This window comes from Chelmon rostratus, chromosome 12, assembly GCF_017976325.1.
Source record: "Chelmon rostratus isolate fCheRos1 chromosome 12, fCheRos1.pri, whole genome shotgun sequence".
NCBI lineage: Eukaryota > Metazoa > Chordata > Actinopteri > Chaetodontiformes > Chaetodontidae > Chelmon > Chelmon rostratus.
The window spans coordinates 26,826,622-26,851,599 of NC_055669.1; the positions used below are offsets into that span (position 1 = coordinate 26,826,622).

General features: G+C 41.5%; 2 gene segments (V, D, J or C); both read right to left on the minus strand.

The window, feature by feature from the left end:
- Positions 1-3,190: 3,190 nt before the first annotated feature.
- On the minus strand, positions 3,191-4,063 carry LOC121614623. The segment is given in 2 exon segments: positions 3,191-3,570; positions 3,849-4,063. Coding segments are annotated over 2 exon segments (423 nt in total).
- Positions 4,064-8,939: 4,876 nt separating this feature from the next.
- LOC121615599 lies at positions 8,940-11,063 on the minus strand. The segment is given in 4 exon segments: positions 8,940-9,000; positions 9,188-9,218; positions 10,337-10,687; positions 10,934-11,063. Coding segments are annotated over 4 exon segments (483 nt in total).
- Positions 11,064-24,978: the final 13,915 nt, after the last annotated feature.

Sequence of the window (24,978 nt, forward strand, 5' to 3'; positions counted from 1 at the left end):
GATAAATTTCCCATAAGAAATGAATGGGACCGGCGAAAAAAACAACATTGAAATTGGAGTTTTTCAAACATCTGTAGCTCAGGCATACATTCACCGAGAGACTTCATTTCAACTTTAAAATGTAGACCCAAGTCTGGTCTATTGGTGTGTTCATCCACATTTTGATTGGTCCTATAGTTTTTGATCAGTCACTGTTCAATGACAGTGATCGTTTGGCGGGAAATTTTGAGATTATAATGGGTGTGTATTGCGCGGAATGTTCGTGCTAGAGTGCGTGCTAGAGTGGCACAGAGTCTAAAAACGATCTGAAAATCTTCTCTTTTTCTCGTCGCTACGGCCACAAATTACACTCTACACGCATAATTTTGGGCTCATTTTGTAGACAAACTTGTCCTCTTTCGTGTGATGTCCTCGAAAAAGCCGAGAGACTTACTGAATTTAAATAGTGAGACGTTTTGTGCAGCCAGCGCCCTCCTGTTCTCCCATTAAGTCCCATGTTAAAATTCAGAGCTGTTTTGTGAGCAAAGCAGAAATGCCTCCTGTCTTTAGATCGCCATAAAACGAAAAGTTGTTGTGTCAGGAATAAAACGAGGAGATGGCCGGACTCAGGAAGTTCTCGGGAGTCCGATGATCTATAGTACACTCTGATACGAGGTACGGTTCTCTCACCAGAGGATTTAGTTCAGGAGGTTCGCCGAACCCAAATCTCACTGCATACAATACAAACTCCTGTTCTCTGAGTCGCAGAGTCTTTTTAAGTCGACCATTTTGTCATTTTTCTAAAGAATATCTGGACATAAAACACACGTACATCTGGCCCAGACTTGTCCGCATCTCACAGTGTAATCGGTTTTTTGATAGCAGCTACGGTTTTGACACAATCGCAAGTTGTTCGGAAGAAACCGACAGCGAAAAAGCCGCTTTTCAAGGGAGGAGTTTAACAGGTGCAACTGTCATTTACACACACACCGGTCAATAACCCACGCACACACATCTGCAGGACAACAAGCCTGAGAATGATTATCTTAACGAGCTCAGTCAAAACAAGGGCATTGTTTGAAAACAATCTCCATCCAACAAACAGTTAAACTCAGCTTCACCAAGCGCTTTGCCAAAAAGGTTGAGAAAGTAGTCACACAAACACACACACAAGCAGGGCTAACCAACAGCTAAAAAGTGATTAAAAACAAGCACGTCAAAACTGAACAGGAACAGGTAAAAAGTGGGAGAGGTAGAGAGGTAATTATCAGCAGGTGGGGCAGAAGTTACACACGCACACAAACACACACACACACACACACACACACACACACACACACACACACATTCAGACACACATATACCAGACACATCTCCATGTAGGAGCTGGTTGGGCTGCTTGTGTAGTTCAAGCAGACACACACACACAAACAGACGAAGACACACACATACGCAGTCACACACAATGACAGATACATAAACACACACACAGACAAATGCATAATGAAAACCCCATCCCCCCGCCCCCTTGTTAACGCCGTTAGCTCTATTAGCTCTGTTAGCACAGTTAGCTCTGTTAGCATTAGCGCCGTTAGCTCTATTCGCACCGTTAGCTGTTCGCTCCGTTAGTGTTAGCTCTGTTAGCTCCGTTCGCATTAGCTCCATTCATGTTTATTGATTCAGTTCATTAATTCATGTTAACAGAGACATGAAGCAGAGGAGAGAAGCAGACACAGACAGCTGAGGTGATCAACAGAGACAGACAAGGAGAAATCCACAGAAACACAGCTGAGAGCAATTCATTAATCAGGGACTGACTACCTCTGATATCTGCAGTTTTCTCAAATTGCAGCCTTTTTCAATTGTCCGCTGCTTCGCCATAGTTTCTCCTAGAGACTTCATTCAAACTTTAAAACGTAGATAATTTTGTCGGCTCCAACACACCCTGTGTCCCTTTCAAAATTTCCCAGGGGGAATTTTCTAGTTTGTTCTTACAGTCACGGTACACTTTATTTTCACTGCCATTCGCTTTTGATATTCTTATTTGATATTCATTTGCATTTTATATTTCTTTCGTGCAATACTTTTACTACTGTTTACTATTTGGCTATTTTATTATGATTGTTATGTATATAATCGTTTTACTGCTCGCTACTTTTATATTTTTATTATGTATAGTTTGTTCTTTATAGTCTTATTTTCACTTATTTCACTGTGTGTAATGCTGCTGCTGCACTGCAATTTCCCAGCTTGGGATAAATAAAGTATATCTATCTATCTATCTATCTATCTATCTATCTATCTGTCTATCTATCTATCTATCTATCTACTGGTGTCCAGAGGGCAGTCCAGGACAGATCCAGCTCTCCTGACCAGTTTGTTAAGTCTCTTTCTGTACCTATCAGAGCTTCCACAGCCCCAGCAGACCACTGCGTAAAAGACTGCAGATGCAACCACAGAGTCATAAAATGTTTCAACAGTGTCCTACAAACTGCAAAGGACCTTTCTTAGCAGATGCAGATCCCTTCCTGTACAGGGCATCTGTATTGGTAGTCCAGTCCAGTTTATTGTTGAGGTGGACACCCAGGTGTTTGTACTCCCCCACGATGTCAATGTCCAAACCTGGATTCTCACTGGTGGGATCTGTGACCCCTTCCTGCAGACATCTATCACTATCTCCCTTGTCTTGCTTGCGTTGATGTCTGTGTCATTGGAGAACTTTTGGATGTGGCAGCTGTCCATCTAAAGTCAGATGTGCAGAGGGTGATGGGAAGGGAAAGGAGCTGTAAGCATCCTTTGTGTTTGCAGAAGTTAGTCCAGTTTTTTATTGTCTCTGGTGTGGCATTTGACATACTGGGTGAAGGTGGGGAGAGTTGAAGACAGGGAAGTGTGGTTGAAATCTCCAGAGATGAGGAGGAGGGCCTGGGGATGCGGTGTCTGCAGCTGTGAGACTACATGGGATTGTTAAGATTGTTCCAGGCATCAGGTGTTACCAAGGAAACTGATTTATGGCTTGTGAAACTCAACTCAAGAAATTCTAAATAGATTCAGTTTTGGGGGGCAGGTGACCATGGTACAAGCAGGATAATGCTCAAGGTCTGATTTATTTGTTGAACTCAACTCAGCTATTCATCATAATCATGTCTGAGAGGACAGTGATTCCAGGCTGTATCATCACATCCCGTTGAAATTGAGCAGTGTGTGACTCCCTCTAGTGGACGTTGTGGAGTATTGTGTTGTGTTTGCTGCAGAGGTTTTTGTGCAGAGTTTTGCTGTTTCCTGTCACTGTGGGCTGCAGAGCACAGTAGTACACAGCAGAGTCAGACAGCTGAAGCTTCTGGATCTTCAGAGGAACTGACTTATTCTTGATTGCAGCATTAAATCTGTCTTTCTGGAACTCTGCAGCATTTTCTGCTGTTGTTGAGAAACGTCTCAGCATGTACTTTGGGAAACCATTTTCTTCTTGTTTGTACCAGAACAGATAGGGAATTGTAGAACTGGTCTCAAATGTACAGTCCAGTGTAACTGTGTCTCCTTCAGTAGCAATGACATCTGCTGTTGGCTGGATCACTCTGTCTTCTCCTTTACACTCTGAGGAAGAAGAGAACATGCAGAGGAAGACATGAATCAATGAAGATGATTGATTAAAGTTACCTGGTCAGAGTCAGACACACAGACATGTAGAATAGTTGTGACGTTCACTGACCGTGATCAGATTGAACCATTTCAGTTATTTGTACAAGGTAACAAGTGCTGACAGAAACAATCTGTTCTGCTTTTTCTACAATGAACATTAAAATGTGTGAATGTGCAGCTCAGAAATATGTTGAAGAGTTTTCAAAGGAAACATGATGTGTTTTATTTCTCACCAAAGCAAAGAGCAGCAAGAATAATCCACAGCCAATGTTCCATGTGTACAACGAGGCTGAAATGAAGAGGAGAAAGTAGCTGATGTTCAGCATTCAGAGTGAGAATGGTTCTCTTCACAGCAGCAGTTATTATTGACAGATGGTTGAACACAGTGCAGAAGTAGTGCAGCGCCTGCTTGATAATGTGGCCCTCTAGTGGAGGTAAAAAGTTGAGTGGAACAGTGTGGAAAAAAGGCTGCCAGCAGCTCGTCAGTGTGTCAGCTTGTGTTTTTGTACAGAGACTGTGGGTTTGCTGTCACTGTGGGCCTCACAGCACAGTAGTACAGAGCAGAGTCAGTCACTGCAGCAGAGTAGATCTGCAGATCCATTTGGGTTTGATCCTCACTCACTTTCACAGTCAGTCTGGGGACTGGATTAGATATTACTGTTCCTGTTCCGTAGTGAGAGATGAGGAACTCTGGTGGTTTTCCTGGATATTGTCGATACCAGTAGAAATAATCAGTTCCAGTTGCTTGTTTGGAGTATTTGTAGGACAGAGTAACAGTGCTGTCTTCTAAACTGGACTCTTCATTGTTGACTGGACTGAGGTCTTCACAGCTGACACCTAAAGGAAAAAATAAGTCTGTAACTTTATGATGTGAAGGTTTGAATGAGTGAAGCTCTTTTAATGTTAATCATGTCACCTACCTCTTATTGTGAGCAGAAACAAAGTGACAAACAGACTGAAGTTGACTGACAGCATCTTAAAGATAAAGAGAATCTGTCTGTGTTTTGTATGAAACACCACTGTGAAAGTTTGTGTCTCTTCTCTTGTTGAGTCCCAGTTTTGCTCCTCCCTGAATCCCTCCCTCCTTCCTCTCACAACTCTGACAAATGGTGTGTTTGTCACTGCTGTGGTGCTGTTATTCACTAAATCACATCATTTCCATCAGGGAAGAAGTACGGTGTCTGAGAGAGCTCAACGTGCTGCAACCTCAGAAAACTCATTCAAATCAAGAAAACATCACTGATTTGAAACACATTTGCAGCATTTAGAAAACATGCTGCAGATCCACAAAATGACAGCAGAAGTGTTTCCAGAGGACTCTGAAAGTGCTGAACACGGCTTGGACACGCTTGTTGTTGCAGCAGTTTGTGACTCATGTGGTTGTCTTGTGATCACAGCCTTTAGCAGCATTAACAGGGGACGGTCCAAGGCAAGCCTGAGCCAGCCCTAACTGTCAGCTTTATCAAAGAGGAAAGTTTTAAGCCGACTCTTCAACACAGAGAGAGTGTCTGCCTCGTGGACCGAGACTGGAAGATCCAGTCTGACCCTAACTCTAACCCTGTTTTTTTTTTTCTACAATGAACACGGCTTGGACATGCTTGTTGTTGCTGCAGTTTGTGACTCATGAAGTTACTGATGTTGTTCTATGTATCATCTGTTCACTGTTTTTCTGTTATTTTGTTGTGCTCAGTGTGATCTGCAGCGTTCACTGACCTCGAAAGACCACGCAGATTCAAAAAACAAGTTTGGGTTTTCAAGTTAAAAAATATAATAAAAATATAATAATATAATTTCAAATATGTATAAATATAATATAAAGACATTTATATTTACGTAATAACAAAAATATGTATGTTATTACACTTGCAAAATGAGTAATAATAATAACAGTTGCAGTCAAGCAGGACAACGATCGTCGGCTCAAGCATGATGCATAACACACATGCAGCTACGATCCATGTTAACCTGTGAGATGAGAATGCACAAAGACTCCAGGGAAGAAGCTAAGTTTGAAACATGTATTGATGGGTCATGAATGTGGACTGATTGAGAGAGAGAGAGGAGGAGAGAGGAGCTCAGTGCATCATAGAAAGCCCCCAGCAGTCAAAGCTTACAGCAGCACAACTAGAGGCTGGTCCAAAGCAAGCCTGAGCCAGCCCTAACTGTAACTTTGTCAAAGAGAAAAGTTTTTAGCCGACTCTTCAACACAGAGACGGTGTCTGCCTCTAGACAGCTGATGGCTCTGACTCTCGTACTTTTTTTGAATACTTTTGGAACCATAAGTCAGCCTGCATTCTGGGACACGGTGTTGTAGCGGGGTAGGAGGGTACAATGAGTTCTTTCAAATCAGATGGTGTTTGACCATTTCAAGCTTTTTGAGTTTTGATTTTAGAGAGAAATATGATCTCTGTTCCCAGTGTTTGTCAGAACACGTGCTGCAGTTTTCTGGATCAGATGGAGAGTCTTCAGTGACTTATTGAGGCAGCCTGATAATAAGAACTTGCAATAATCCAGCATGGAAGAAACAAATGTTTGGACTAGTCTCTCTTCATTGTTTTGAGACAGGATGTGTCTGATTTTTTACAATGTGACATAGGTGAAATGGGCAGTCCTTGAAATGTGTTTTCTGTGTTAAAGGACATGTCCTGGTGAAACAAAACTTCCAGATTCCTGACAGTGAAGCTGGAGGCCAACACAATGCCATCCAGAGTATTTATGTCATCAAATTGTACGTTTCTTCAGTTAAACACCTCTACTGTCACTTCAGTTTTGTCTCAGTTTAGTAGCAGATTGTTAAAGGTTGTCCAGGTCTTTATGTCCTTCAGATATGCTTGAAGTTTTGTTTTTCCTATGGTCAGATAAGATAAATCTGTATTCATCCCCAGCACGGCAAATTTGGGTGTTACAGGCAGAAGGCAATAGTCATAGAAATAACAACAGAATACAAAATAAAAGTTGTCTACTGTATGTATATGTACATTTTATGCAAAACAACTGTCAAAAAAATATTTTGCGACAAAAGAACTTATGTTGCCAAAAAAGATATCCTGTCAAAATGTACTGACAAATTGCCTCAAGGAAGCATAAACAGGGTGAACAGAATCAGTCCAACCACAGAACCTTGAGGAACTCTAACGTGACTAACGTTAGCATACACAGAGGAATCATTAACATGCACAAACTGGAATCTGAAGAGTTGAACTTAAACCATCTCAGTGCAGTTCCTTTAATACCAATTAAGTTTCCAGTCTCTGTTGTAGGATGTGATGGTCAATGATGTGGAATGCAGCACGAAGCTGGAACAACAAGTACAGAGACAAGTTCATTGGTTAGTTTGACAAGTGCTGTCTCTGTGCTATGATACAGTCTAAGTCCTGACTGGAAGTCCTCAAATAAACAATTGTACTGTACAAAGTCAATAACAACTGATTGGTGACTGCTCTGTCAAGCATTTCGTAGAGAAAGGGGAGGTCAGATATAAGTCTATAGTTGTCTAAAGCCCCTGGATCAACACTGTGCTTTTTCAGAAGAGGTTTAATATCAGCAACTGTGAAGGACTGTGGGACGTAGCCTATTGACAACGACAGGTTGATCATATCTAGTAAAGAAGTGCCAATGAAGAGAAAAATTGATGGTTTTTGTTCATCAAACAGGGTCAGAAGATCCAGCTTCCTTCAAAGAACCACAACTGCCATCACTAATTCAATCAACACAGTTTTAAGGTGGAAAGCAGAGATTAGTGTCACCATTTCAATGTCTGAAATGTGAAAAAATGGTCTCCATCTCCCCTTCTGTTCCTGAGTTATGGTGTTGAGTAATGGCCAGAAAAGTGTTTTTGTCACAGTGAAGTTGACCTTTGACCCTTTTGGTATAAACATCAACACTTCATCATTTCATCCTCTGAGACATTTGTTGGATTTTTTTCAGAAGTTGTGCATGAATTCTTTGGTAATGGGCAGTAATATCTTTTGTGAGGTCATGGTGACTTTGACCTTTGACCTTCCACCACCAAATTGTAATAAGTTCGTCCTTGAGTCCAAGTGGACGTTTGTGCCAAATGTGAAGAAAATCCCTGAAGGTGTTCTGGAGTTATGGTGTTGATGAGAATGGGACTTTCGGATGGACGACTGTCTCCAGCATTAAAGGTGAAGCCATTAGGCTTTTATTCATCATTCATCATGTCATCAACCATCCCATCTCATTGAAGTTGAACAGTGTGTGACTCCCTCTAGTGGACGTTGTGGAGTATTGAGTTGTGTTTGCTGCAGAGGTTTTTGTGCAGAGTTTTGCTGTTTCCTGTCACTGTGGGCCTCACAGCACAGTAGTACAGAGCAGAGTCAGTCACTGCAGCAGAGGAGATCTGCAGATCCATTTGGGTTTGATCCTCACTCACTTTCACAGTCAGTCTGGAGTTTGTTGCACGTTGTGTTCCCAAGTGAAAGATGAGGAACTCTGGTGGTTTTCCTGGATATTGTCGATACCAGTAAAACTCATCACTACCAGTTGCTTGTTTGGAGTATTTGTAGGACAGAGTAACAGTGCTGTCTTCTAAACTGGACTCTTCATTGTTGACTGGACTGAGGTCTTCACAGCTGACACCTAAAGGAAAAAATAAGTCTGTAACTTTATGATGTGAAGGTTTGAATGAGTGAAGCTCTTTTAATGTTAATCATGTCACCTACCTCTTATTGTGAGCAGAAACAAAGTGACAAACAGACTGAAGTTGACTGACAGCATCTTAAAGATAAAGAGAATCTGTCTGTGTTTTGTATGAAACACCACTGTGAAAGTTTGTGTCTCTTCTGTTGTTGAGTCCCAGTTTTGCTCCTCCCTGAATCCCTCCCTCCTTCCTCTCACAACTCTGACAAATGGTGTGTTTGTCAGTGCTGTGGTGCTGTTATTCACTAAATCACATCATTTCCATCAGGGAAGAAGTACGGTGGCTGAGAGAGCTCAACGTGCTGCAACCTCAGAAAACTCATTCAAATCAAGAAAACATCATTGATTTGAAACACATTTGCAGCATTTAGAAAACATGCTGCAGATCCACAAAATGACAGCAGAAGTGTTTCCAGAGGACTCTGAAAGTGCTGAACACGGCTTGGACACGCTTGTTGTTGCTGCAGTTTGTGACTCATGTGGTTGTCTTGTGATCTAAGCCTATAGCAGCTTTAATAGGGGACGGTCCAAGGCAAGCCTGAGCCAGCCCTAACTGTCAGCTTTATCAAAGAGGAACGTTTTAAGCCGACTCTTCAACAAAGAGAGAGTGTCTGCCTCGTGGACCGAGACTGGAAGATGGTTCCACAGGAGAGGAGCTAGATAGCTCAAGGCTCTGGCTCCAGTTCTGCTTTTGGAGGTTTGAGAAACAGTTCGTCAGCCTGCATTCTGGGACACAGTGTTGTTGTGGGGTAATAGGGTGTTATGAGCTCTTTGACATACGATGTTGTCTGACCCTAACCCTAACACTGATTTTTACAATGTTGTGTAGGTGAAACAAGGCAGTCCTTGAAATGTGTTTTCTGTGGGAATTAAAGGACATATTCTGATCAAACTTAACTCCCAGATTCCTTACAGTGGGCCTGGAGGCCAGTCAGCAATGCCATCTAGAGTAGCACAAAGTTAACGGTCATCCAGGTCTTTGTGTCCATAAGACAAGCTTGAAGTTTCGTTAAGTGCTTGGCTTCATCTGGCTTCATTGGTAAATATATGTGGGTGTCATCTGCATAGCAATGACGGTTTCTGGGGTGTTTCCTGATAACATTGCCTCAAGGAAGCTTATACTGGGTGAATAGAGTCAGTCCAAGCACAGAACCTTGAGGAACTCTGTGACTAACGTTAGCATGCACAGAGGAATCATGGCTAACATGTACAAACTGGAATCGAGTGTCCCAGTCTCTGTAATAAGATGTGATGGTCAGTGGTGTGGAATGCAGAACGAAGCTGGAACAAGACAAGTCCTTCGTCTGATGTAATTATGAGGTCATTTGTAATGAAAGCTGCTTTAAAGGACTGTGGTCCGTAGCCTGTTGACAACAACAGGTTGATCATATCAAGTAAAGAAGTGCCGAAGAAGACAGAAATGTTTTTGAACAGCCAAGTTGGGATGGTGTCTGAGAGACAGGTAAATGGTTTGGGTTCATCAAACAGGGTCAGAAGATCCAGCTTCCTTCAAAGAACCACAACTGCCATCACCGATACAATCAGCACAGTTTTAAGGTGGACAGCCAAGATTAGTGTCACCATTTCAGTATCTGACCAAATGTGAAATATGGTCACAATCTCCCCTTCTGTTCCTGAGTTACGGTGTTGAGTAATGGTCAGAAAAGGTTTTTTTGCAGAACATTGTTGTGCTGCAGTGAAGTTGACCTTTGACCCTTTGGATATAAACTATCAACACTTCATCATTTTGTCCTCTGAGACATTTGTCGGAAATTTATCGTCATTGGAGGGTTGTCCGAGGCTCAGTCCAGGACCTGACTGCATAATGAGTTGCTGTCTTAGTTACTGAGGTGCTGAATAAACACAGATTACGACTGCAAACTCAATGAAAACAGCAGCACATTTGTGCAAAGACATTTTCTTAGTCAGTCTGGCCCTGTGTGTTTTAACTTTAGTGCTTCATTTTGTGTTGTTTTTATCACCACTGGCAAGAATCGACATCACCATCACGTCCCATTGAAGTTGAACAGTGTGTGACTCCCTCTAGTGGACGTGTGGAGTATTGTGTTGTGTTTGCTGCAGAGGTTTTTGTGCAGAGTTTTGCTGTTTCCTGTCACTGTGGGCTGCAGAGCACAGTAGTACACAGCAGAGTCAGTCACTTTAGCTGAGATGATCTCCACATCTACACGTTTCTCTGTTTTGTTGATGTGAGCTGAGAAACCAGAACCAGTTGGATGGATCGATCCTCCCTCTGTGATGGAGAGCAGGAACTCTGGTCTGGATCTCTGGTATTGTCGGTACCACTGGATATTGGAGATAACACCCTCATATTTACAGGCCAGGTTGATGTTTCTTCCCTCTGCAACATGTTCTTCAGTCCTTTCTGGCTTTATGCTGTTCATGGAACTCAGGGCTGCAAAATGAGTTTTATTCATGTCAGTTAGTCTGCAAGAGATTCTCACATGAAGAGACTCAGAGGAGGTTCTGGACTTTTTCTGTCATCTTTGACCTTTTTCAGATGCATTCAATGAAGCAAAAGTATTTTCTATCATGGAAATTGTTATCTTACACAGATAAAGCTGCAGTTCTGAAATGTAGAGCAAATATCTGGTTAATACAGCAGGTTAAATGAGACTTTGATCTGTGTTGTAACACTCACCTATAAAGTGAGAGCAAAGTAAAAAGAGGTGAAGCAACATGTCTTTGGAGTTGTTAAAGTCAAAGAGACAGCAGAGCAGCAATGTTCTTCCACTGCAGGAGAATGTAAAACTAAAGCGCCTCTCTGCTGCACAGCCCTTCTCCTCAACATCAAGCTGACTGTGCTTTTAGTTCCTCAAACCTTTCTGCTCTGGAGATAGAAATCATCTCATTGGTTGAGTTGAATGTCAGTGGGCGGGGCCAGAGAGCAGCTTTTTCGAGCCTCTCTGCCGACCAAAGTTCAGTTCAACCAGTGAGATGATTGGTTGATCCAGAGCAGCTCTGCTTCAGAGAAATGTTTTCTGGATGTCCAGGTTCGGTCCTTCACACCGTTCTTCTTCCATTTGTCCATTTGTGTCACATTTGAGGACTTAGTAAAGCAGGAGAGGACCTGTCTTTCAGAGAAGGTTTTTTTTTTTTTTTTTTTAAAAACATCTCTGAACAGAGGGGGAGGTCAGAGACACCACCTATCTCCCACATACAATTCTGTCCTTTCATCTCTCCCTAAGAGATTCAAAGATTTAGCCTCTGAAAACAAACAATAATTTTATCTACTTTTCAGAGATTTGGATCATTCTCAGGCTACAAAGTAAACATCTCTAAAACTGAATGCTACCCTGTCAATGCTTCAGCATTACTACTCAAACAATCTGACATCCCTTTTAAATTTAGTCTGTCTGGCTTTAGGTATCTAGGGATCAACGTAACCAGAACGCTAAACTCTCTTTTTTCTGCTAATTTCCTGCCTTTAATGTCTAATATTAAATCTGACCTCCAAAGATGGGGAAGCTTACCTCTCCCATTAATTGGAAGAATTAATGCAATCAAAATGAATATTTTGCCTAGATTTCTATTTTTGTTCCACTGTCTCCCACTTTTCCTCCCAAAGCAGTTCTTTAAAACAATTGATCAGACTACTTCTCACTTCCTATGGTGTGGAAAGGCACCCAGGATCTGCAAATCCACACTTCAGAGATGTAAATTTAATGGTGGATTGTCACTCCCAAATTTTCAACTGTATTACTGGGCAGCACATATTCACAAGATTTCATTTTGGTTCAAATCAGTTGATCTGCCATGGTGTGATTTAGAGTCGCAGTCATGTGATTCATCCTCCCTAACTGCTTTGCTTACCTCTTCTATTCCATCCAACCTCTCTGGCTTTACAAGTAACCAAGTGGTTCATTCCACGCTTAAAACTTGGTATCAATTTAGGAAGCACTTCAAATTTAAGTCAGCATCTACATTAGCTCCTTTATTGAGGAATCATTTATTTCAACCTGCATTTACAGATTCAACCTTTTTTGCATGGCATAATAAGGGCCTGAAATGTTTTAAAGACTTTTACAAGGATGGCAGTTTTTGCAGCTTTACAGATCTCTCAAGAAAATTTCATCTCCCACCCTCCCATCTCTTCCGTTACTTTAAAATTAGACACTGTGCCAATGCTTTGTTTCCAGCTTTTCCATCTCTACCTCCAAATTTACAGTGGGAGGAACTTCTAACTCGCGATCCACTTCAGAAGTCACTCATCTCCAAAGTTTATAATGAAATCCTGTTTTTTGATTGTTCACCAATTACCAAAGTCAAGATTGCTTGGGAACAAGAACTGGGTCTACATTTGGGAGATGACTGGTGGGACACTGCTCTTAAGAAAATTCACACTAGCTCAGCCTGTGCTTGTCTCACACTTATACAGTTTAAAGTATTGTTTAGAGTCCATTATTCCAAAACTAGATTGTCACAAATCTATCCCAGCATCGCAGATAATTGTGACAAATGCCATGCTTCACCTTGTAACTTAACTCATATGTTTTATTCTTGTTCATTACTTTCTCGTTTCTGGCAGAATTATTTTGATACCATGTCAAAAATATTTTCAATGACCATAACAGTCTCCCCCCATGTCGCTATATTCGGGTTCCCTGAAGACCACAACCGGTTTACCTCTAACCAATTAGATATTTTAGCCTTTACCTCCTTACTGGCACCATCTTCTTCTTCACTGGAAGTCAATCAAAGCTCCCTCCAGCACTCAGTGGTTCAATGACATCATGTCTTTTCTAAAGCTGGAGAAGATCAGATATTCCTTGAAAGGGAATTCTGATAAATTTTATAACAAGTGGCTTCCCTTTTCCACATTCTTTCACTCTCTGCAGTCTATGCCTCCTGATTGATGGACCCCAACCTCCTTTCCTTCCTTTTCTTCTTATCTTTATCATTATTATTATTTATTTGTTTTTTGTTGTTTTTATTTTATTATTATTATATTTTTTTATCACTATCATTATTTTTACTTGTACATTTTTTGTTTGCTGCCCCATGTTCCTGTTAGGCCGCAAATACAAAAAAAGAAAACTTTCTAGGAGGCGGACTCTGTGCCTTGCTTTTCATTCCTCTTGATGCACAGTGTTTCTATTGTATCAACATTTTAAACTGTGATGCAGGCGTGATGTGATATTCAATGTAATTATGACATTGGTTTCTGCTCTAATGTGCCTTCCTCCTAATAAAAATATTTAAAAAAAAAAAAGAACATGAGAGGACCCAGGATTGAACCCTGTGGTTCACCACAAAACATCACAGGCTGAGAAAACTACAGAGAAACTTCTTTTATACAGAAAAGAACAAAATCAGTCAAAGCCCGAGTCTGAGATGCAACCAGTTCATGGACATGGGTGAATACTTGATTGGACTACAAATATCTCTGTTTCCATTGTGTAAGAACATTATGGGATCACAAAGATGGAAATGGAAACCATGGAAAGTGAGTTTTAGCTTGTGAAAAACTGAAGATTTTGATTTGATAACTCATGAAAGTCAAAATTAATGGTCTTCTTGTCTTATTTTTGAGGGGCGGGTGAGGAAAAGCAGGATAATGCCCAACCAGGTGTCCTTCAACTGGAGTTAATGGCCTCGTCCGTCCTCTGTGTTGTCCATTGATTCCTGATAACTGACACCTCTTTCATATTCTATTTCAGTTATTCTGTCAGTACGTGAATTAATCTTCATTCCAAAAGATAAATTCCATGAACAACTGAATTTTGGTCAAAAGAACATTGTGCTTTAATATATCTAAAAGTTAAAATCCTTCCTCAATGTGTCCTGTTTCAGGTCTGATGAAAATGTGTCATGTCAATAAGATTTGAAAAAATAATTTGTCACATGTTGCCATGGTTACCTTGGTGAAATGTAATTGTGAGTGAATGAGTTGTCAGTGGTTTAATTTCTTCATCTTTCAATGGTTCCAGACTGCATCATCACATCCCATTGAAGTTGAACAGTGTGTGACTCCCTCTAGTGGACGATGTGGAGTATTGTGTTTTGATTGCTGCAGAGGTTTTTGTGCAGAGTTTTGGTGTTTCCTGTCACTGTGGGCTGCACAGCACAGTAGTACAGAGCAGAGTCAGTCAGTGCAGATGAGGAGATCTTCAGATCCATTTGGGTTTGATCCTCACTCACTTTCACAGTCAGTCTGGAGACCGGATTAGATACTTTTCCTGTTGCCGAGTGAGAGATGAGAAACTCTGGTGGGTTTCCTGGATATTGTCGATACCAGTAGAAATAATCACCACTTGTTGCTTGTTTGGAGTATTTGTAGGACAGAGTAACAGTGCTGTCTTCTAAACTGGACTCTTCATTGTTGACTGGACTGAGGTCTTCACAGCTGACACCTAAAGGAAAAAAATAAGTCTGTAACTTTATGATGTGAAGGTTTGAATCAGTGAAGCTCTTTTAATGTTAATCATGTCACCTACCTCTTATTGTGAGCAGAAACAAAGTGACAAACAGACTGAAGTTGACTGACAGCATCTTAAAGATAAAGAGAATCTGTCTGTGTTTTGTATGAAACACCACTTTGAAAGTTTGTGTCTCTTCTGTTGTTGAGTCCCAGTTTGCTCCTCCCTGAATCCCTCCCTCCTTCCTCTCACAACTCTGACAAATGGTGTGTTTGTCAGTGCTGTGGTGCTGTTATTCACTAAATCACATCATTTCCATCAGAGAAGAAGTACGGTGGCTGAGAGAGCTCAACGTGCTGCAACCTCAGAAAACTCATTCAAATCAAGAAAACATCATTGATTTGAAACACATTTGCAGCATTTAGAAAACATGCTGCAGATCCACAAAATGACAGCAGAAGTGTTTCCAGAGGACTCTGAAAGTGCTGAACACGGCTTGGACACACTTGTTGTTGCTGCAGTTTGTGACTCATGTGGTTGTCTTGTGATCAAAGCCTATAGCAGCATTAACAGGGGACGGTCCAAGGCAAGCCTGAGCCAGCCCTCACTGTCAGCTTTATCAAAGAGGAAAGTTTTAAGCCGACTCTTCAACACAGAGAGGGTGTCTGCCTCGTGGACCGAGACTGGAAGATGGTTCCACTGGAGAGGAGCTGTATAGCTGAAGTCTCTTGCTCCAGTTCTGCTTTTGGAGGTTTGATGAACAGTTCGTAAGCCTGCATTTTGGGACACAGTGTTGTCGTGGGGTAATAGGGTATTTTGAGCTCTTTGAGATGTGATGGTGTCTGACCCTAACCCTAACACTGATTTTTACAATGTTGTGTAGGTGAAACAAGGCAGTCCTTGAAATGTGTTTTCTGTGGGAATTAAAGGACATATTCTGATCAAACTTAACTCCCAGATTCCTTACAGTGGGCCTGGAGGCCAGTCAGCAATGCCATCTAGAGTAGCACAAAGTTAACGGTCATCCAGGTCTTTGTGTCCATAAGACAAGCTTGAAGTTTTGTTTAGTGCTTGGCTTCATCTGGCTTCATTGATAAATATATGTGGGTGTCATCTGCATAGCAATGAAGGTTTCTGAAGTGTTTCCTGACAAAATTGCCTCAAGGAAGCTTGTGTTGGGTGAATAGAATCAGTCCAAGCACAGAACCTTGAGGAACTCTGTGACTAATGTTAGCATGCACAGAGGAATCATGGCTAACATGTACAAACTGGAATCGAGTGTCCCAGTCTCTGTAATAAGATGTGATGGTCAGTGGTGTGGAATGCAGAACGAAGCTGGAACAAGACAAGTCCTTCGTCTGATGTAATTATGAGGTCATTTGTAATGAAAGCTGCTTTAAAGGACTGTGGTCCGTAGCCTGTTGACAACAACAGGTTGATCATATCAAGTAAAGAAATGCCAAAGAAGACAAAAACGTCTTTGAACAGCCTATTGGGGATGGTGTCTGAGAGACAGGTAAATGGTTTGGGTTCATCAAACAGGGTCAGAAGATCCAGCTCCCTTCCAAGAACCACAACTGTCATCACCGATACAATCAGCACAGTTTTAAGGTGGACAGCCAAGATTAGTGTCACCATTTCAGTATCTGACCAAATGTGAAATATGGTCACAATCTCCCCTTCTGTTCCTGAGTTACGGTGTTGAGTCATGTCCAGAAAAGTGTTTTTGTGGAACATAATGATGTCACAGTGAAGTTGACCTTTGACCTTTTTGGTATAAAGCAAAGCCCGAGTCTGAGATGCAACCAGTTCATGGACATGGGTGAATACTTGATTGGACTACAAATGTCTCTGTTTCCATACACAACATTATGGGATCACAATGATGGAAATGGATACCATGGAAACTAAATTATGGCTTGTGAAAAACTTAAGATTTTGATTTGAGAACTCATGAAAATCTAAATTAATGGTCTTCTTGTTTTATTTTTGAGGGGCAGGTGACCATGGTAAAAGCAGGATAATCCTTCATCAGGAGTTAATGGACTCGTCCGTCCTCTGTTTTGTCCATTGATTCCTGCTAACTGACACCTCTTTCATATTTTATTTCAGTTATTCTGTCAGTACGTGAATTAATCTTCATTCCAAAAGATAAATTCCATGAACAACTGAATTTTGGTCAAAAGAACATTGTGCTTTATTATATGTAAAAGTTAAAATCCTTCCTCAATGTTTCCTGTTTCAGGTCTGATGAAAATGTTTCATATCAATAAGATTTGAAAAAATAATTTGTCGCATGTTGCCATGGTTACCTTGTTAAATGTAATTGTGAGTGAATGAGTTGCCAGTGGTTTAATTTCTTCATTTTTCAGTGGTTCCAGACGGCATCATCACATCCCATTGAAGTTGAACAGTGTGTCACTCCCTCTAGTGGACGATGTGGAGTATTGTGTCGTGTGTGAATATTTTAACAAAGAATCCTGTCCCAACTTTTGATATTTCTGTGATCATTGTCACATTTACACCTCCTGATTTTTTGTAACTTCATCTTGGTTTCAATGTAACTCACCAGAAAAACCTCCACTCTGTCGTTGGACTCAACAATGAGTTGTTGTGTTGTTTAATATGGTGTCAGTGTCATATTATAGAGACTGTCAGTTGGTCCGCCTGTCCAGAGCTTCTGCAGATAATGGGGTGCAATATGAAGCCTATTCACAACCTGCTTGGACATGTCGATGGCTCCAAATGGGATATTCTATTGAGAGCTCGTCGTTAGCAAGGATAGCACCAGTTTACCACCGTGAGTGTTGAGGCGTCAGTGTTCCATGATACAGCAAACACTCCCACAATGCAGCAGTCACATCCTTTGTTCTTGTGGGACAATAAAGATCTGAACTGAACTGAGTCAGCTTTATGGACCAAGTATGTAATCACATACAGCGAGTTTGACTCCATTTTAAAATTTGTCTCATTGTTACCCACAGTTTCATCTGAAATAACCTGCAGCTAAAAACAAGAGCAACAAGTGTAGTGTATGTGCATCACAGAAGTTGTGGACGTAAAACACGATTAAAATAGAAACAAGTTCAAACATAATTTAAAACTCAAGCAATCAAATGTGAATAAAAACAGATTAAACACAATGAAAAACTTGAGAATCAAACTGGGTCTTCAGGTTCAGCCGGCATCAAATATAGCTTCCTGGTTCTTTACATTTAGTCTGATGTAGGCAGTAAAGCTAATAGGACTCGATGTTTTAATCCCTTGGTCAGTAGGTAACTCTTGAACATAGCAGTCGGTGTGAAGTGGTGAAAGGGAGGGTATGTATTTCATTGGGGTCAACAGGTGGGTACCCTGCTTCATCGACGTTTCGTTGATTGAAACCCACAACGTCTCCAGAGGGCTCAACGATGTACCCAGCGTCCCAGGCACTGCAGGATGCTGGCTCCTTTGGTGTTGTTTGGTGCTCTAGAGTTTGGCCTGGTGGTACAAACTGTAGGAAGTGGACCTTTCCCTTTGCTGTTTGTGGAAGCTGATTTGTGGTGATTCGCTTCTGTTCCAGTGTAGATGCCATTTTTCTGAGTACTTGGTTATGTCTCCAAGTATAGCGCCCTTGGGTAAGACTTGTAGTGCATCCTGGCAGGATGTGCTCAAGGGATGCTGATGCTCAACACAGGGAACAGGCGGGATCTTCTCCATACCACAGTTTCAGATTTGAAAGGTGAGTGAGGTTTTGTGCAGTTCTCATTTGACTGGAGGAAATTCTGAACCAACCAGTCTTTAGTATTTTGCTTGGTTTTGGGGATTGAGGGGCTGGTTGATCTGACTAATATCTGCATCACATTGAAAAGAGTGTTGTGTCATGAGTTTGGATGATTCTTCTGCATGGGAGCATATAAAGACATTGAAGAATTGTACCTAGAACTGAACCCTACAGAACCCCACATGAACTCTTTGCAGGCGTGGAGGACGAGCTGCCAATGCAAACAGTGACACCTCTGTTTGAAATGGAAGAATGGAACCAATCAAGGGATGCCGACCCGGGGCGTCAAGCCATCGAGGAGAATCGTGTGGTCGACAGTGTCAGAAGCTGCACTGAGATCTGGAAGAATTGAGGTGTACTGGCATCCACAGCACAGAGGAGGTCATTTATGACTCTGAGGAGAGCTGCTTCTGTGCTGTGGCGTTCATGGAACCCTGACCGGAATTTCTCAAGAATATTGTGTTGGTTTAACAAAGACAGAATCTGATTAAAAGGAGCCTTTTATTAAACCTTCGATAAGATGGAGAATTTCAAGATTGGCCTGGACTCATGTGGACTAGTTGGGTCAAGATCAGACTTCTTGAGGAGTGGCTGAGCTATGGCATGCTTAAAATAGGACTGTACCTGTGGTGAGAGAACTGTTTACAGTCATCAGTGTGCTGGGACAACTGCTTCAGATCACTGTTTTAGGAGCTCTGTTGAAATGATATCAAGCTGACTGTGAGTGGGCTTCATGCCTGTGACTGGGTGGACATTGTTGGAAGCAGGAGGGTCCTCAAGACTCAATAGCTTTAGGCCACTGCTCTTTGACCTGATGCTGTCAGTTTTGTTTAGAAAGATATATATTTGAACTGCTCACAAACCTGAACGAAGACGATGACATAAACATTTTTATTATTTTATTATATAAAAACCAGTTGGTGGAAAAAGAAGAGGTATATTGTTGACCATTCTCTGACTCTCAATTCAAATCAAAGCTAATCTCCCCTGTGACACCAGAATGGTTCGAGCCGGCGCTGGAGCAGACAGAAAGAGACAACTGAGTGATCAAGGGAGAAAAAGTTGAAGAGACACATCATGTCTCTGGAACAACAACAAGACTCACAAAACTCTTTATGGTCCAGTCGTCTTAAAGTGGTCTTGAGTTTGAAGCATCATCCAGCTGGTTTGTCATTGATTTGCTGCTCATGTGAATCCTCCCACAGTGTTTGATGAGCAGCTGTAACCACAGTGACTCTGATCAAACAGGAATTAGCAGAATCCATCTGATTTGAAGCTGTGGTTTGAATCCCACTTCCCTCCTCTTTGAAGAGTCGTCAGATATGTGTGTTCAGCTTTTTGTGCAGCCTCTTCTACACTTTGTATCACTGTGTTTCCAGAGCACAGTAGTAGAGAGCTGTGTCTGCCAGGGTTAGCTTTCTTATGGTCAGTTCAGTTGATGCTGTTGATGTTTGACTGTCATATCGATCATCAGGAATATATTTCTCATAACGACTTGATCTTGCACCTTTCCAGAGTATAAACTGAGGCGCCTGAAGGTCAGAATGATGTCTGTACCAGTTAAGGTAAACATACTCTGATGTTGTCTCATATTGACATGTGAGTGTGACAGATTCTCCTTCTCTTCCACTGACTTCATCTCGTTCAGGAGAGATTTTGTCTCCAGCTGTTGGTCCTGGAAAAAGTGGAGAAAATGAAGCCATTAGACGAACATTGTTCATGAGGCTGAGAGGAGAAGACAGTGGAAAATGTCAAGTGTACAGTGTGATTGTATGGACACTGACAGTAAAAGACAAACGCTACAGTTCCATGAACATTCATTGTTCCAAGATGATGAAAAGGTGAGGTGCATTGTGTCCCAGCAAAGAAATGAGAAACGTTGTGAAATACAGGTTGTGTGTATGTGGTTAATGCAGCAGGTGAAAGCAAACTTCAGCTGCTGTTCTGTTGTAACACTCACCTATAAAGTGACAGAAGAGGAAAAAGAGGTGAAGCAACATGTCTTTGGAGTCGTCAAAGTCCAACAGACAGCAGAGCAGCAATGTTCTTCCACTGCAGGAGAATGAGTAAGAAATCATGTGATTGGTTGAGTTCAGGCTCAGTGGGCGGGGCCAGTCACCTCTTGATGTTATTTTGTCAGTTCAGCTCAACCAATAAATTGTTCCTCTGTTCACAGTAGCTCTGTCTCTAATCTGTATTGCTTCTTTTTTCCTTGTTGGATTTGTCATCAGTGCAGTGACGCTGGCTCAGACCGAAAAAGGCTTCATGGTGTGTGACTCCCTCTAGTGGACATTAAGGAGTATTGTGTTGTGTTTGCTGCAGAGGTTTTTGTGCAGAGTTTTGCTGTTTCCTGTCACTGTGGGCCTCACAGCACAGTAGTACAGAGCAGAGTCAGTCACTGCAGCAGAGGAGATCTGCAGATCCATTTGGGTTTGATCCTCACTCACTTTCACAGTCAGTCTGGAGTTTGTTGCACGTTGTGTTCCCAAGTGAAAGATGAGGAACTCTGGTGGTTTTTCTGGATATTGTCGATACCAGAAAAACTGATCACTACCAGTTGCTTGTTTGGAGTATTTGTAGGACAGAGTAACAGTGCTGTCTTCTAAACTGGACTCTTCATTGTTGACTGGACTGAGGTCTTCACAGCTGACACCTAAAGGAAAAAATAAGTCTGTAACTTTTTGATGTGAAGGTTTGAATCAGTGAAGCTCTTTTAATGTTAATCATGTCACCTACCTCTTATTGTGAGCAGAAACAACGTGACAAACAGACTGAAGTTGACTGACAGCATCTTAAAGATAAAGAGAATCTGTCTGTGTTTTGTATGAAACACCACTGTGAAAGTTTGTGTCTCTTCTGTTGTTGAGTCCCAGTTTTGCTCCTCCCTGAATCCCTCCCTCCTTCCTCTCACAACTCTGACAAATGGTGTGTTTGTCAGTGCTGTGGTGCTGTTATTCACTAAATCACATCATTTCCATCAGGGAAGAAGTACGGTGGCTGAGAGAGCTCAACGTGCTGCAACCTCAGAAAACTCATTCAAATCAAGAAAACATCATTGATTTGAAACACATTTGCAGCATTTAGAAAACATGCTGCAGATCCACAAAATGACAGCAGAAGAGTTTCCAGAGGACTCTGAAAGTGCTGAACACGGCTTGGACACGCTTGTTGTTGCTTCAGTTTGTGACTCATGTGGTTGTCTTGTGATCTAAGGCTATAGCAGCATTAACAGGGGACGGTCCAAGGCAAGCCTGAGCCAGCCCTAACTGTCAGCTTTATCAAAGAGGAAAGTTTTAAGCCAACTCTTCAACACAGAGAGAGTGTCTGCCTTGTGGACCAAGACTGGAGGATGGTTCCACAGGAGAGGAGCTCGATAGCTGAAGGCTCTGGCTCCAGTTCTGCTTTTGGAGGTTTGAGGAACAGTTCGTAAGCCTGCATTCTGAGACACGGTGTTGTTGTGGAGTAATAGGGTGTTATGAGCTCTTTGAGATACGATGGTGTCTGACCCTAACCCTAACTCTGATTTTTACAATGTTGTGTAGGTGAAACAAGGCAGTCCTTGAAATGTGTTTTCTGTGGGAATTAAAGGACATATTCTGATCAAACTTAACTCACAGATTCCTTACAGTGGACCTGGAGGCCAGTCAGCAATGCCATCTACAGTAGCACAAAGTTAACGGTCATCCAGGTCTTTGTGTCCATAAGACAAGCTTGAAGTTTTGTTTAGTGCTTGGCTTCATCTGGCTTCATTGATAAATATATGTGGGTGTCATCTGCATAGCATTGAAGGTTTCTGGAGTGTTTCCTGATAATATTGCCTCAAGGAAGCTTATACTGGGTGAATAGAATCAGTCCAAGCACAGAACCTTGAGGAATTCTGTGACTACCGTTAGCATGCACAGAGGAATCATGGCTTACATGTACAAACTAGATTCGAGTGTCCCAGTCTCTGTAATAAGATGTGATGGTCAGTGGTGTGGAATGCAGAACGAAACTGGAACAAGACAAGTCCTTCGTCTGATGTAATTAGGAGGTCATTTGTAATTAAAGCTACTTTAAAGGACTGTGGTCCGTAGCCTGTTTAGAACAACAGTTGTTGGCAAAGAATACAGAAACGTCTTGTTACAGCCTAGTTGGGATTGTAGCATCCCCGGTTGAATGATGGTCTTACTCTCCAACTGATGGTTCACAACATCTTTAATTATAACTGTTGCTCCAAAACTTGTTCTGAACACACCATAAGAGCTAGGAAGTAAATAAACACAACAGAAATATTACTTTACCATTCTCATTTTAAAATATGAATGTCTTACTTCCGTCCCTTTGAGCCTTACAATCATCCAATATTTAACCACAATTCAAATGCATTTTACTTTAATTTAAAGCTGAAATCTGAAAAATGAATTAACCTTGCTATTTAAGTAAAATCATGAAATGACCCTTTTTTAACCTGTTCTGACAATTACTGCTAATCTCTGATAGAGTACTATGATGTAAGCAAGCACATATAACCAAATTCAACCAAAGAAGAGCAATGACAACAAATCTCAATGTATCATGGCTAATATAGCAATTTAGCAAGCCTACACTTACGAGCCTACTCAATATAAACCAGGGGTCACCAACCTTTTTGAAACCAAGAGCTACTTCAAGGGCACTGAGTAATGCAAAGGGCTACCACTTTGATAATACACTTCTGAAATAACAAAGTTACACAGTGTACCTTTAATTTTATATTATTAGTGTCTCTCCACATTGTGCCGCTCAGCCGTCGCCACAGTCGCACCGCAAGTGAGACACACACAGTTTTCTTTCATGTTAGTAAAAAAGAACTCTTCCTCCCATTCACTGTGAAAATGAGAAGTTTTCTTCCTTTTTTCTGCTGTTTTTGTGGGTAGAAAACGCGTTCTTCTCCTCATCTTTGCAGCGCTCACGAGCTCATCTCAGCAAAGCTGGTTTGTCACGCGCACTAGACTGACCTCCGACCCGTACTACGTCAGAGTTCTTATATTAAACTTTTTTTGTGATATACATGTTTTTTACATTTTTATGTACTCGTTTTTAAATCACATCACTGTAAATGTAATTCAAAAAGAATAGCAACACAATTAAATAAAATTTTAGACAGAGCTAATTCGTGATTAGTGCTATTTTTAGAACTGGCTTACGGGCGACTGATGTGAATGCTGCTGGGGGACCTGGTGCCCGCGGGCACCTGGTTGGTGACCCCTGATATAAACTCTGAACAACTTCTCAGAAAAGGCATTATAACGTGACTCAAAGCTGCACAAATGACACAAACACAGACAAACCTTGTGCCCTTTTCAACCAGGTGCTAAGTAAACAAAAGCGTGACGTTTTCCCTCATTTGGAAGAAGCACTTGCACATGTTTTCCGTCATATACATCTTTTGTACTTCCTACCGCATTCCACCTTCAAAATAAAAGCATCAATTTTTAGAACTTAACCAAATGAGACAAATCAACAAAGATCACAAGAAAACATGAATAAATTGAACAAACGTCACCATTTAGGTCATTTACAGGGATGGTGTCTGAGAGACAGGTTAATGGTTTGGGTTCATCAAACAGGGTGAGAAGATCCAGCTTCCTTCCAAGAACCACAACTGCCATAGCCGATACAATCAGCACAGTTTTAAGGTGGACAGCTAAGATTAGTGTCACCATTTCAGAATCTGACCAAATGTGAAATATGGTCACAATCTCCCCTTCTGTTCCTGAGTAATGGTCAGAATATTTTTTTTTTTGCAGAACATTGTTGTGCTGCAGTGAAGTTGACCTTTGACCTTTTGGATATAAACTATCAACACTTCATCATTTTATCCTCTGAGACATTTGTCGGAAATTTTGTCATAATTGGGGGGTTGTCTGAGGCTCAGTCCAGGACCTGAATGCATAATGAGTTGCTGCCTGAGTAACTGAGGTGCTGAATAAACACAGATTACGACTGCAAACTCAATGAAAACAGCAGCACATTTGTGCAAAGACATTTTCTTCATCAGTCTGGCCCTGTGTGTTTTAACTTTAGTGCTTCATTTTGTGTTGTTTTTATCACCACTGGCAAGAATCGACACGACCATCACATCCCATGGAAGTTGAACAGTGTGTGACTCCCTCTAGTGGACGTTGTGGGCTGGACGTATGCTGTAAATTTTATTGCCTGAAAATACAAATTGTGAGTAAATCCAGAGTTGATGTCTCAGTGTGTTTGATCCCCAGTTATTTCTGTCTTCATTTGCTTTTTGTTGTCACAGTTTCTTGAGTTTGAAGCATCATCCAGCTGGTTTGTCATTGATTTGCTGCTCATGTGAATCCTCCCACAGTGTTTGATGAGCAGCTGTAACCACAGTGACTCTGATCAAACAGGAATTAGCAGAATCCATCTGATTTGAAGCTGTGGTTTGAATCCCACTTCCCTCCTCTTTGAAGAGTTGTCAGATATGTGTGTTCAGCTTTTTGTGCAGCCTCTTCTACACTTTGTATCACTGTGTTTCCAGAGCACAGTAGTAGAGAGCTGTGTCTGCCAGGGTTAGCTTTCTTATGG